The sequence below is a fragment of the Miniopterus natalensis genome, chromosome 9 (genome assembly GCF_054644295.1).
Source record: "Miniopterus natalensis isolate mMinNat1 chromosome 9, mMinNat1.hap1, whole genome shotgun sequence".
NCBI classification, from domain to species: domain Eukaryota; kingdom Metazoa; phylum Chordata; class Mammalia; order Chiroptera; family Miniopteridae; genus Miniopterus; species Miniopterus natalensis.
The window spans coordinates 11,583,660-11,597,485 of NC_142089.1; the positions used below are offsets into that span (position 1 = coordinate 11,583,660).

A 13,826-nucleotide genomic window follows, 5' to 3' on the forward strand; every position below is an offset into this window, starting at 1 on the left:
AAGGGTCTTTATCATGTGGAGTTGTAGTGACAGAATCAGGGTAAAAGAGATGTTCAACAGATGCCTGTCATGTGGGGATCAGGGAATAAGGCCTGAAAGCAAGCCCCCCCCAAAACGTGACCCTCCCAGTATAATCCAACATGTCCCTGGTTAGGCCTCTGAAACCCCTGGCCTTGATTTCCTGTCACATGGAGCTCAAACCACCACCTAAAACGGTGCCTGGCACATACTAGAGGTTCGAGGAATGTTGGCCCATGATGCCTCGCACTGAATACATGCCAGGACTTTTTACACATATGGACTAATTTAATCCTTGCAGTAAATACTACCATTCTATTTTTACAGAGGGGGAAACTGAGGCACGGAGCAGTTAAATCACCTGCCCACAGTCACACAGTTAATGAATGGAGTCTGGCCCTGGATCCCCTGCTCACAGCCACACCGCCATGTAGCCAGATTATATGGGGCTGCCCAACAGGCCTTCCCCAGACAGGCCCACAGAAGCCTGGAGAAGTTTCTAGAAGCAGCCAGGGCTCCCCAAAGGCTGTTGTTGACCAAGTTCGGCCCTGTCAGGTAGCCAGTGGGACACGTTGGCGCCCTGATGTCGGTGCAACCTACGCCCTTTTTGAGGAAGGCAAATCCACCCAGAATAATTGTCGAGCCAGCAGGCAGCGTAAGTTGCTTGTAAGCCCGGAGGTGCCCAGGAGGGATGAGGCCCTGCAACGTGCCACTGCTGCCAAGGCGAGCCCGAGTCGCCCTTTTTGCCAGCTTTGGGTTTTAGGTTTTGTTTTTTTTTTGTTTTTTTTTGGCCATTGCTGTCGTCATTATTGTTTTTGAGGAGGAGAGATGGGACACCTTGAGTGTTTTGCTTAAAGGATTAATTTTCGCCTGTAGCATCATGTGGGAATTGCAGCCGCTCCCTTTCCTCTGTGCTGTCATGTTTTACTGCTCTGTTTCATTTCTCCATGAAGAGACCTGATGAGAATGTTCTAGAAACTGCAGCCTGTGAGTGAGGATGGGGGACACAGCGGAGAGAGAACTTTATTCTCCCTGACGGCAGGACTGAACTTAGATGCCAGAGAGGGCTACTGGGTGTGGGACCATTGCAGGTGCTTATTTTTTTCCCCTGCCTCTTTATATATTTATGGGCTTTCCACATTTGCATAAGCAAAAAGATCCCAGATAAGTATGGTGATAAGAGCTAATATTTACTGAGCACTTACTACATGCTGACTTTACATGTACTAACTCATTTAACTCTTACACCCACCCTATGAAGCGGATATTCTTATTAGCCTTATTTCCAGATCAGGAACTGAAGCGTAGAAAAGTAAATAAGGTAATAATGAAAAATTCACACTATCAAAATTTAAAAAGAGATTGTCCATAAAAAGGAATGACCTGCTGATGCTATGACATAGGTGAACCTCAAAAACATTATGCTCAGTGAAAGAATCAAGATGCAAGAGAGCACGTATTGTGTGATTCCATTCATATGAAATGCCCAGAATAGGCAGATCTATAGAGACAGAAGTAAATTAGTGGTTGCCTGGGGCAGGGAGTGGAAACAGGGAGTAAGAGTAAATGGGCTCGAGAGATCTTATTGGGAGAGATAAAATCTTCTAAAACTGATTTATAGCGATAGTTGCATAACTTGGTAAATTTACTAAAAACCATTGAAATGGGTGAACTGTATGATATGTAAAATACGCCTTAAGATGTCGTAAAACAAAGAAATGTACTAAAATATGAAATTCTAACATTTTTTGAGCACCTCTTGTGCACTTTACGGGCATTTTTCCCAGCGCTGGCAGCTCACTCGTTTGTTTACTTCAGCTCATCCTTGCTGAGAAGCTATTATGTGCCAGGCGCCGCTCCAGGATACAGGAGTACAGCGGTGAAGTAGGCTTGGTCCTGGTTCAAGGTCTCTGCCCTGATGGACACCGTGGTGTAGTGAGCGCTGGAGATGCAGATGAAAAAGCCAGAGATGACAAGGGAGTGTGCCTGGTGCTGTCACGGGTAGGCATGGTGTTGACATAGCCCAGAGAATGCACCCCAGTCCAGACCTGGTGGGTGCTGGGAGAACAGAGAAAGTTTTGTGCATGAGGCTGAGGCCTGAAGGACAAGGGAAGGACCAGGCGAAATGGTGAGAGCGTGAGATGTAGAGAATGAAAGGGACTGACCATTCATTCATTCATTCATTCATTCATTCATTCTTCCTCCTTCCTGCATTCACTGTTTATTTAGAGCCTGCCACATGCCCAGCACTTTGACGGGGCTGGCAAGGTGGCGGTGACAGAGGCAGAGGGTATACGAAGGGCCTTGTGGGTGAAGTTAGTCCATTTCACTGATGAGGAAATGGAGGCTCAGAGATGGGAAGTGACTTGCCAGGTCACACAGCTGGAGCAGAGATACAAACCCAAGCCAACTTTGTCTCAAAAGCCCATCGCTGGAAATAGTCTCTCTCCTGCTTCTAAGAAGAGTGTCAGAGACACACCACTCTGATTTTGAGGACCACAGGGAGGTGACCCTTCTAAGGGAATGGAGGCTAGCATCCCTTCTGGGGATATTCCTATCTGTTGGACATCCCCAGCCCTCGTAAGGACCCACCTGTAGTCTCTTTGGGTGATGGATGAGAGGGATGAAGGTGTTCAGGGCTGAGGGAAAGGGACCACTGGCTTCACTGTCCTGCTTGGGGTTGGACTGAGCATTTAGGGACCAGAATTCTAGACCAGGTTTTGCCACCAATTATTTGGGCAATCTGAGGCTAGTTTTTACCCTTCTCTGGGCCTCAATTTTCCTGCCTCTGAAATGGGAGCACTGGGTTTGCTGCATTCTGAGCTCTGTCTGGCTGACATTGATGACCAGGACTTCTGGCCTCAGAAGTCTCCAGAGCTATGTGCTGGAAGAAGGGTGACTAACTGGGCCTGGTTTGCCTGGGACTTTCTGGGTTTGAGCACTGAAGGCCTCACATCAAGGGAAACCCCTCAGTCTTGGGCAAATGGTCAAGAAAGTTGGTCACGTAGCTGGAAGACATTAGGTTAACCTCCCTGCTCATCTTACTCACAAAAATCAAGATACACAGCATTTCAGTTTTGCACCTATGAGGCCGCAGAACTATTTTCTATCCATTTTGTTTGTACATATTGTGTTTCTATGATTCAGTTGGAAGTCCCTTCTAGTCCAGGTACGACTTCCTCCATTTCCTTCAGATCTCCTGGTCGCTGCTCAGCCATCTCCTCCAGGTCAGGTTTCCCTCCCTGAACCCCCTGCCACATCTCAGGGTGGTCTTTTGGGCTGTCTGTCTCCATTAGCTCCCCCAGAGCTCCTTAAGTTCTTGCCTTGCTTACAATTGTTTCCTCAGCATTCAGGCAGGATCTGGGCCAGAGCTGATGCTCAATAAATGATCATGGAATTTCTGACTCTTCAGTGCCCAGCACAGGGCTAGGTAGCCCCCTCCACCCAAGGGTTTCACACTCCAACTCCAAGGCAATTCTGTTGGCAGAGCAGATTCTTCCTAGAAAAGGCAGCAAGGAACCACTCCCCAGCTGTGGATTCCTAACCCCTTCTATCCTATAGGCCCCTTGGGCATCTAGTGAAGACTATGGACCCCTTCTCAGATGAATTTTTTAAAATTGCATTCAGATTACAATGAAAACAATTTTTACTAAAGTACAATTATCTCAGTATTTCAAAACTTTTGTGATATAGCAACATGTGCTCCTTTATTAATACATTAAGTAAGATTTAGTGGTGTGCCTGATATGATCTTAATTTCAGAGTTGAGGTAGCTTAAACAATAATTTGAGATATCTATAGTAACTGAAGTGTGATATGAAAATATCTGTGATTTCTATCAGTGACAAAATCACAGGGACTTCTACCTGTTGCTTGCATTTGTGATCCAAGGAAATACTAAGTACCATTTAGAGATTGGTGAAAAGTGAAGATACAACTTTAGTCCATCCATTGTCACGGACCCTTCAGAATTCTATCCACAGGCCCCTTGGGCATGTCCATGAACTCCTGCTTTAAGGCAAAGGGGTTTTGACTTTTTAGGTTAGACAAACAAGAAAATCACCAAGAGATGAGAGAACAAAGAGTCAAAAGCAGTGACCACACTGGGTTGGGATAAACAGAGAAAGGTTTCAGGAGAGGCCAGTTTCATGCTGAGTGTTGTAAAGGTGAGCCTATTATAGCAGGAAGCAAGGAGCTGGGGTGAGGGAAGGAAACATGTGGAGGGTTTGTTCTTGTGACTGAATCAAAAACCGCAGACCAACATCAGAGCCTCGACCTCACCCTAGAGCAAGCCCATGTCACCTTTGTGTCTCTTTTGTCCCTGAGAACACCAAGCCATTGTCCCTGTAAAACAGGGTACCTGCCCTCAAGCTTATACACAATGAGACAAAACAAACACAATTTAATAACAAGACACATATTAAATTGCAATTCAAAAAAATGTGTCCGGAAGAATCTGGAACGTGCCACATATCTGGCTAAGTGCACACAGCAGAACTCACAGGCGTTCAGAGGTGGGGGTCACCTCCTTTCTGAGGTTTGTGGTCAGGATCAGATGGGGAAACGGACAAGAGGCCAGTAGAGTAGGAAGGACAGTTAGGGCATGAGCTTTGGCACTGCTTGCTGCTCCCCTGGTCTCAGTGACCTCTGTAAAATGGGGATAGCACCTAAGTAATGCACCTGACATATACTAAGCACTCAGTAATGGGAGCTATTATTACCATTTTTAAAATGATAGGTGTTTGCAAATTGATTCTGGCAACACCAGATTGGAGAACTTTGTCCTTAGGGTGGTAGATCTGAAAACAGATTGAATGAATGAATGAATGAATGAATGAATGAATGAATGAATGCGTCCTCGGGTTGGCTCCGCCCTCCACACCGGTTCCTCCCCCAGGTTGCCCCCTAAGTGGCTCAGTGAAATGGACCCCCAGCTTTGGGGTCGGCTACACCTCAGCTCGGGAGTGTGCAGTGAGGGGGAGGTGGTCATTCCGGGCGGGGGAGTGACTGCAGCCCGCAGTGCAGGCTGAGCGGCGGGTGTCATATTCCCCGACCGTCTTCGCTCCGGCGCCTCCCCACCACCCCGCCCCAGATCGGCGTGGCACCTCCGCGGGCCGGAGGACTCGGGGCTCTGCGGTGCCCAGGTGGAACCTGGGGGCGAGCGGTCGAGGTGCCCGCCTGGGTCCGCCGCGTGGGGAACGTGCAGGCGCAGGAGCCGCCTTATCCTGGGAGGGTCTATCCAGGCTGCCCAGGCTGAAGTGGGGGCGGGGGGCGGATGCACCTCCGGATGCTATGGTTCCCCAGCCCTTCCAGGCCGAGGTCTCCCTTGCACCGTGGGAATGTGGGGCCTGGGAAGTTGGGGGTGGGACAGAAGCAGTCTCCTTGGCAGAGGACGTGGGGCAGAGGGCTGCCTAAAGGGGGAAACGAGTGCTGCCGAGGCTGCCGGTTCCTTTAAGAGGCCGGGCTGGCTGGCTCTGCGGCGGCTCCAGCTCACCGCGCGCCTGAAGCGAGTCTGCGGCCGGCGTCTCCAGGCAGAGAATCCCGGCGGCTGGCGGCCGCAGAACCCGGCGCAGGAGAGGCCTGGTCCAGGGGAACTGGGCGGAGCCAGAGCTGCAGGCAGCGGGTCATTGGAGCCGAGAAAGGGGAGGAGCCAGGGAGTGGGCGGAGCCAAGCCCTGCGTGTCTCCAGGGTCGAGCCTCCGGCTGGAGCCGCGCCGCAGGAGCGGGGTGGGCGGGGCGACGGCAGGGGCGGGGCCTGTGTCTGCAGTGGGCGGGGCCGCCGCAGAGGGGCTTTGCCGGCCAGGAGTCCTCTGCGCGCCGCTGCCGCGGCGTCTCCACATCGCCTCTGACAGCCCCGGCGCCGGTACCCGCGAACCTCGCCACCTCGCGCCCACGCCGCGGCCTCCGTCGCAGCCCGAGCCCGGCTCCTCGCCTTCGCGCCCACATCCGGGGGCGGTCCGGCTCGCAGTCGCTGCGGAGGCCGCATCTGGCGCTCATCTGGAACCGCCCGGCCGGCCGCGCTGGAGCCCGCGCCCAATCTGGCCCGGCCGCGCCGGGAGCCCGGTCCGGAGCTGGAGCCCCCCCTGGAGCCGCGGGCCCGGGGCCCTGAGCTGCGCAGCCGGCGCATGGTGAACTCGTTGCTGTTCGGGGAGATGGCTTTGGCCTTCGGCTGTCCGCCGGGCGGCGGCGGCGGCGGGAGCTGCCCCGGCGGGGGTGGCGGCGGGGCCGGGCCAGGGCCATCGCCGGTGACGGCGGCGCTGCGGGACGACCTGGGCTCCAACATCCACCTCTTGAAGGGGCTCAACGTGCGCTTCCGCTGCTTCCTGGCCAAGGTGCACGAGCTGGAGCGGCGCAACCGGCTGCTGGAAAAGCAGCTGGAGCAGCAGCAGAGCGAGCGCGAGCGGCGGCTGCGCTACAAGACATTCACCCGCGAGCAGGCCGTGCAGACCGGGCCCGACCTGCTGCGGCCACCCGCGCCCGGCAGCGGGCACGGCGTCGGCACCGGCCCCGGCGTCGGCGCGGCTGCCGGCACCAACGCCAACGCTGTGGCCCTGGGCGGCCTGCCCCCGGGCGGCGGGTCTCACCCGCAGCTCTATGGCCGCCTGCCTGGGACCATCTGGAGCTACACGCAGGTGCGGCGCACGGGCGGCGGCGGCGTGGAGACGGTGCAGGGCCCCGGCGTGTCGTGGGTGCACCCGGACGGCGTGGGCGTGCAGATCGACACCATCACGCCCGAGATCCGCGCGCTCTACAACGTGCTGGCCAAGGTGAAGCGCGAGCGCGACGAGTACAAGCGGAGGTGAGTGCGGCCCCGCGTCTGCCCCCGGCGGCCGCGGAATGTGTGCGTTTGGGAGGGGCCGGTGGCAGCCAGCTGGTCCTAGCAGGTGGGCTGGAAACTGTTTGCAGAGCACCCTACACGCGCTTGGAAAACTCAGTTATCTCGTTGCAAGAATGGGGGCGGGCGCTGACTACAGCAGGGGACACCCCCTCCCCCCAACCATCGTCGGAGCAGGCACATTGTATTGTTGTGTAGGTGATAAAATAACCATCGGTGTTTTAAGTGATCTCGTTTAATTCTCATGGTAACACAGAGCGTAGGACATTTTTATCGCCGTTTTATAGATGAGGAAACCCTTATCTTGCCTAAGGCGGCTTGGCTAATAAGTGATGAAGCCAAGATTTGAACTAGTGATTTTAAGTACGCCTGGCTAGTCTGTCTCCCAGCCTAGGTACTTTCCCAAGAATGTATGTGGAGGGGAGCTCCCCTCCCTCCATGGGTGAAAAGAAAAAACTCTTAAGTTACTCACTGACCTTTTTGTTCCTTGAATTAAATGAGATCATGTATTTGAAAATGGATGGGTCTCTCCCTACCGAATGGGGCTAGGGTCTGCCTTCTTGCTCCAGCTCTATAAGGTCCAACTGGCTGGGCTGGATAACCAGACCTGCATCAGATTGGCCACATGCTTTTAAAAACACCTTCTACACCCCCATTGTCATGGTTTGTTGGGCCCCAACAAACTCAGCCCTGAAGGCCCACTCAAAGAGGTAACCTTGGACTGGAAGACTGGCCATTGAATGGACTGAGACCACCACCTCTGAGTAGAGTGCGGGGCAGACTACCTACAGGAATGGCCAGATTCCCCAGGTGGGAAACTAACATTGTTTCCTGCCTGCAGCCTGGCTGATAGTGCTGTCAGCTTCACTTTCAGATGAGAGGAGAGGGGTCCGTCTGTAGCGTCTCAGGCTGGGGTGGGAGGGGGGCTCTCTGCTGTCCCAGCATGGGCACTCTGCATTGGGAACCTTGGCTCTGAGTGCCTGGATTCGGAGGATGTGCTGGGAAGGATCTACTCCTTGAGTCCTGGAGCTCACATGAGCGAAGAGGTCTGCCCAGGGAGCTGGGCATGGGCCTCCCTCTTCCTCTCCTGGGCAGGATTCAAATGTCAGCTCTATCACCTGCCAGTGAGATTGTTGAGCCTCTTGGAAGCCTGTTTGCTCATCAGAGAAATGGAATAATGAAATTCACTCACAGTTCTGTGAGGGTAGAGTAGGATGGTGATGCTTTTTGGAAGGTATAAAATGATCGAGTTGATGTCATTAAAGATGGTAGTCCCTTCGTCAGGCTAGCAGGAAACAGATACCTGGAGTCTCAGGGCTCTCCCATGCAGGGCCTGGCTTTCTGAGGGCAAGTCTTACATCCCGCTGTACACTAGCTACTCATCTGGGCGGCTTGTCCCTCTTCAGAGCTTGAGGATGGGGAGTGGGGAGGCCGCCTCTCCGCTCCTTGTGGGCAGCTTCGTTAGGGTGGGTGGGGTAAGGAAATAGGCACTTGCTTTTGATGGTGAAATGTGGAGGGATAGGCCCTTCTGTCTGCCACTGTTGATTGTGTTGTCATGCCCCAGGCTTGTGTTGTGTTTGTTTTAGTGTGTGTGTGCTTCTTGGACCTGGCTACTAAGGAGATGGAAAAACCATGCCCAGTCCTAAAGGGAGGTAGGTTGGCGTTGAGCAATGCTCTGCTTAAGTTGCACTCAGGGTGTGGGGTGTGATGTCACCTCTGGTGCTGGCCTGGAATGAGATGGGTGCTGCTGAGACAGGTGGAGTGCCGTGTCTCCCTTCCCGCCCTCTGGATGTGTGTGCACATTCGCTTCCTTTTTTTTTTGTACACTAGGGAGACACATCTTTTCTGAAGTTGATTCGGGGCTCAAGTTGGATTTTTCCAAAGCAAATATACTTCCTTACTTGGGCCTCAGTTTCCCTAAATGTAAAGGGAGAGGTGGGTGGTCTATCACCTCCACGCCCCAGCCTTCCTCAGAGATGCCATAGGGGTTCCTTGAATAGTAAATAAAAATTAATATTTAAAATATATTAAAATGTTAATGTGGTCATAAAAATGTGCTTACTCCCTTTTAAGTTCTTAATGTTAACTCATCAAAGTTCACTTACGCACTGACGTGCCAGTAGCCGGACTCCAGTGAAAGCCTCCCTTTTGTCATCTCTCTTTGTCTAAAGAGTATTTTGAGATCACAAAGCAAACTGCTATAAACTATTCCCATTTGTAGCTGCTAATCTGTGTGAGTCAGGATTTTCTTGATACTCTGCAGCCAAAACTGGAGATAAAATTAAACGGAATGTGGAACTGTCTTCCATGATTCCAATTCTAAATATTAATGGATCAAAATAGCCCCATCACCCTCAGTGATCAAATTCAGAATAGGTAACTGTTATATATTTGAACTGTGCAATATAAATTTACACAAGTAACATTCTGGTTTTACTTGTTTCTATATTTGGGTTTCTTATAAGAATTTTCTTTTGCAAGGAGGTTGGGCATGTGATTAGCTTTTTAAAAACTTTAAAAACCACTGGATTAGATGATCTCAAAGAGTCTTCGCAGCCTTGACAATATATAAATCTGAGTTTGAGCTCCCAGCCCCCTTCTGATTTCCTGTCCATAAGAGGAGTCATAGTCTAAGGCATGAGAGCTCGGTGTTTGCCTGGGCTGTTGGCCACCAAATGGTTCAGGTCCTTCCAGGATGTCTAGCATGGAACCCCAAACAGTGAGCAGTGGAAGGAGCCTGTGCCAGGAAAGGAAACGTTCCAGGGTTTCCTCTGGTCCAGCTGGAGGAACTCATCGCTTGGAGACCCGACTTGCTTCCCCAAAGGGCAGTGTTGGCTGTGTAGCTCAGTGTTCTCCAATTTGGAGACTTTTTGGGTTCTGCCTTCAGACTTGTGGCCACATTCATATATCCCCACCTGTTTTATTTTTTATGTAAGATATTTTTAACAGCTTTATTGAGGTATATAATTTACATGTTATAAAATCCTCCCATATTAAGCATAAAATTCAATGATTCTTAGTAAATCTATGGAGTTGTGCAACCATTACCACAATCCACTTTTAGAACACTTGCATCACCCCAAAAAATCCTTCGTGCCCACTTGCAGTTAATCCCCAAGCCCAGGCTACCACCTATCTGCTTTCTGTTTTCCCAGATTTGTCTTTTCTGGACATTTCATATGAGTGGAATAATAATAATATGTAGTCTTTTGTGCCTGGTTTCTTTCACTTACGTAATGTTTTTGAGGTTCATCCATGTGGTAGCATGTATCAGTAGTACGCTCCTTTACGTTGCTAAATAATATTCCACTGTATGGATAGACCACATTGGGTTTATCTATTCACTTGTGTAGTCAATAAAATTTAAATGGAAAAAGTCACCTGTTTACCACCTCACATCATCTTATGTGCCATCCATCAGTGGGATGGGAATCATGCTTTGGAAACACCCACCTAACCAGAGCCCCTGGCCTGGGATCCCCTAGCCTGGCCCTGCTCACTACTACTTTGGCTTTGCCTTGGTCCAATCAGCTCTGAGCTCTTTTCTAGGTGGGTGGGTGGGGAATGTGGTTGCTGAAACTGTAGCACCGACAAGGTTGTCAAGCATTGATTTGGAAACCAAAACAAACATCTCTGCTCTGTCACCACCCAGTGCCACCGAAATATCCTGTACTGAGTTTGCAAGCTGGGGGCTTTTCCCTGGGAGATTCCTGCTGATTCCCTCTGAACTTTAAATAGGAGGCAAGTTCTCTGAATTGGCATCCAAGAGACCTGACTCCAGGTCTGGCTCTGCCACCAGGTGCTGTGTGACCTCAGGCGAGTTGCTGCTCTCTCTGAGCCTTCGATCCTCCACCTTTACACAGGGGTTCATTTAGGTGATCCCTCCCAGCTCGCTCTACACTTCAGGTCTGTAACTTGAAGGGGCCTGGGTCAGGGTTGTTCTTCTTTCTGCCGTCTGGGATGATGGTCCGGGACTCCCCTTCTCCCTACCCAGGCCCAGTGTCGTTTGGAACCAGTAATTTTGTTCCCTCCCCCTGCAGGTTGCCAAGTGTCTGTGCCCCTGACTCAAGTCAGCATGAAGGGCTTGGTTCGTTTTTCCCTGGTACCTAGGTGATTGGAACTTCATTTGAGAGCCAGGAGGGACTATGGTCATTTATTCTGGTGGGTTTCAAGTAGGCCCTTTGGAGCAGAGTGCTTTGGGGTGATTCTGGGGACAGTGGGAGGCTGAGCATCTGGGATACAGCCCATGGCAGCCACAGCAGCTCCACTTCCATGACTCTCAGATTGATATTCTGAGCAAGATTCAATTGGAAAACAGGGTTCTGCCGTTAAGGGAAAAAAAAGAATGAAAGAAATCACTGATTCAACTGAGATGGGGAAACTGAGGCCCAGAGGAGGCTGACTCACAAAGCCAAGCCATTGAGAGCTGTTCTCACTACTGCAAGGTGATGCCATCACCTGCCTGAGGTCTGGGCTTGGCAGAGTTTTCAGCATCTTTTCGTGTGTCTGCCTTTAAGCATTTTTTAAAAAGCCACTTTCAGGGATGGGAGGGACTTTTGTCACAGCTATTTCTGATTGTGAGCCGGAAGGGGCTGGGCTTTCGGCCTGAATGGAGGGCTCGGAAAAGAGATGGTGGGTGAGCCAGCTGGAGTGTCGCCTGCCTTTTCCCATCACACCCTGGGAGACCCTGGAGCAGGTGGGTGTTGGCCCCTGAGTGTCCCAAAGCCAGAAGACTGCCTCCGAATGCCCGTCAGAGGGTTTTGTTTGCTGTCATTTCATGGACACTTTGATCCTTTCTGAAGCTGCCACTGATGTGGATTCTTTATTTCTGATTTTCCTGGGAGGCAGCCTGGGATGATAGGAAGTGCGTTCGAGTCCTGCTCTGACACTTGCTGTGCGACTCTGGGCAATTGCTTAGCTTCTCTGAGCTGCCTGAGCCTCTTTCTGGAAAAGAGGGATTATAATGTTGCTCTCTCAGACACTGGGAAGGAATCAATGAGTTCACCTGTTAAGACCCCTGGTCCTTGGTAGGCTCCATAGGCCCCGCCAGCCTTCCCCCCCATGTCTGTCTCTTCATTTATAGGGTTTCTCAGTTCAGTGCTGGGCTGCCCAACACATCCATTTCGGGATGTTGTCACTCTCTGTCCCGTGGAAGGCGCCGAGCTGGTGTTGGGGGAGGAGGGGGAAAGGGCCACTTCTTTGTCCAGCGTCTAAGGAGGGTGTTCTCCCTCCTCTTGGCGGGTGATTTGTGCCTCCGGAAATCTCCAGCCACTCCCCCGTGTCTCCAGCCTCCTTTAAAAGAAACGCACAGCCCCCCTCCATCCAGCTCCTCAGTATTCCAGAGTGTCCCGCAGGCCGGCAGGACAAATTTGGGAGGGATTTTCAGAGCCTCGAGCTAGAGGGAGGGGAGTGAGGTCCCAGAAAAGAAAAGGAAGCAGGAGCTGGGAGACAGCTGACGCTGGAGATTCCTCCTCCCAGGAATGCGAGGCGGGGCTTTTGCCTTGGCCACCGGATGCTGCGAGGTCCCCCCAGCACACACACACACACACACACACACACACACACACACACACACACACACACACACACACGCAGACACACACGCACGCAGGCACACACACCCACATGCACACGCACACACATGCACACGCTCAGGCTCTCTCTCCAGGCCTGTGGCCCGCATCCCCACACGTGTCGCTCTTTGAAGGACATAGAAGGGTAGACCAGAGTTTGCACACGCCCTCTGCTGCAGGGCGCTGCGTTGACTTCCAGGGGAATTGATTTAAACTGTGCCACGTATCAGTGATACTGGAGGCTGTGGGCTTTGCATTTGGAGTCCTGGCTTTTGATCACATTACAGAGATGTAGCCAGGCTGGTGATCAGTTTATCCCATGTCATGGATGGCTGAAGGCCTGGGGCAGGAAGAAGGCAGCCCTTTTGTCCCCTGTGTTGGGATTAGGATGCGTTGCTCTTCCCTGACTTTGTTCTATGGGGCATTTCTGAGCACCCGCCACCTCCCCCGTCACAGCACTCGGCACCCTGAATCGTAACTGCCAGGGATATGTCTGTAAGCTCTGCAGGGCTGGCCCTGGGTCTGTCTTTTTTATCTCCTAGTCGCAGAGCCCAGCCAGGGCCTGGCCGGAGTCCCCGCTGAGCGAGCACTTGTGTGGCGAGCGAGGCTTTGTGCCTGGCTGCTGTGTGCTGGTTGGGCCCAGTGGGGCTGGGGATATAAGGCACAGGTGACACGGATTACCAGCATGGACTCTACATTCAGGGACTTGCAGCTTGTGGAAGGAAGGGTTTGGACGTGGAGTTAGGAGACCCGCATTCCAGTCCTGACACATTCGTTCAAGAAGTTTGAATTAACATCCATTGCCTAGTGCCAGATGCTGGGTACTGAGCGAGCTTGGGCTAGTCACTTTGCCTCTCTGAGACTTATCTGGAAAGGGGGGGTGCTGAGCTCTGTGTCTCAAGGTTGTGGGAGAAGTAAATGGGCTCATGCAGCTATAGCTCTTTGTAAACGGTGAAGGTGAAGAGAGCTATATGGCAAGATTTCACAGTCAGCAGGGTGGGTACCCTAAGGGGTGAGTGGTGCTGGCTTTGTGAGGTGGGCAGAAGCCAAGAACCAAGCTGGAAGCTGGGAGGAGGGTGGTCCATGCCCTTGCTGGCAGCATCCAAGGGTTGTGCAGCCTTTGGGGGTTTTGTAGCCTCTGGCCATTGCTGGCTGCGAGATATTTAGACAATTCCAGGTCAGATGGGAGGCTGATGAGAATTTCTAATGGTGCTGCTTGCCTGCCAGGGCTGTGCCCTCCTACCCTTAGTGAGCACAGGGTGCTTGGTTTCCTGGGCAGGATGTGGTTTCTTACTCTAGTTCCTGGTACCAGAGAGGGTAACCTGGTAAATGGCTTTGCTTTACTTGAGTGGCTGTGGCCTGGCCGAGCCCCCTGGGTGGTGGCATGGGGCAGCTAGAACC

The 13,826-nt window shown here is 52.1% G+C and overlaps 1 protein-coding gene across 1 annotated transcript in view; it reads left to right on the top strand.

Moving 5' to 3' along the window:
• Nucleotides 1–6,142: 6,142 nt before the first annotated feature.
• IFFO2 (intermediate filament family orphan 2) overlaps nt 6,143–13,826 on the top strand; it is a 38,689-nt gene continuing 31,005 nt past the window's right edge. Inside the window, exon 1 of the mRNA XM_016214527.2 lies at nt 6,143–6,816. Within this exon, the coding sequence (XP_016070013.2) occupies nt 6,143–6,816 (674 nt within the window). The remainder of the gene's footprint in view (nt 6,817–13,826) is intronic.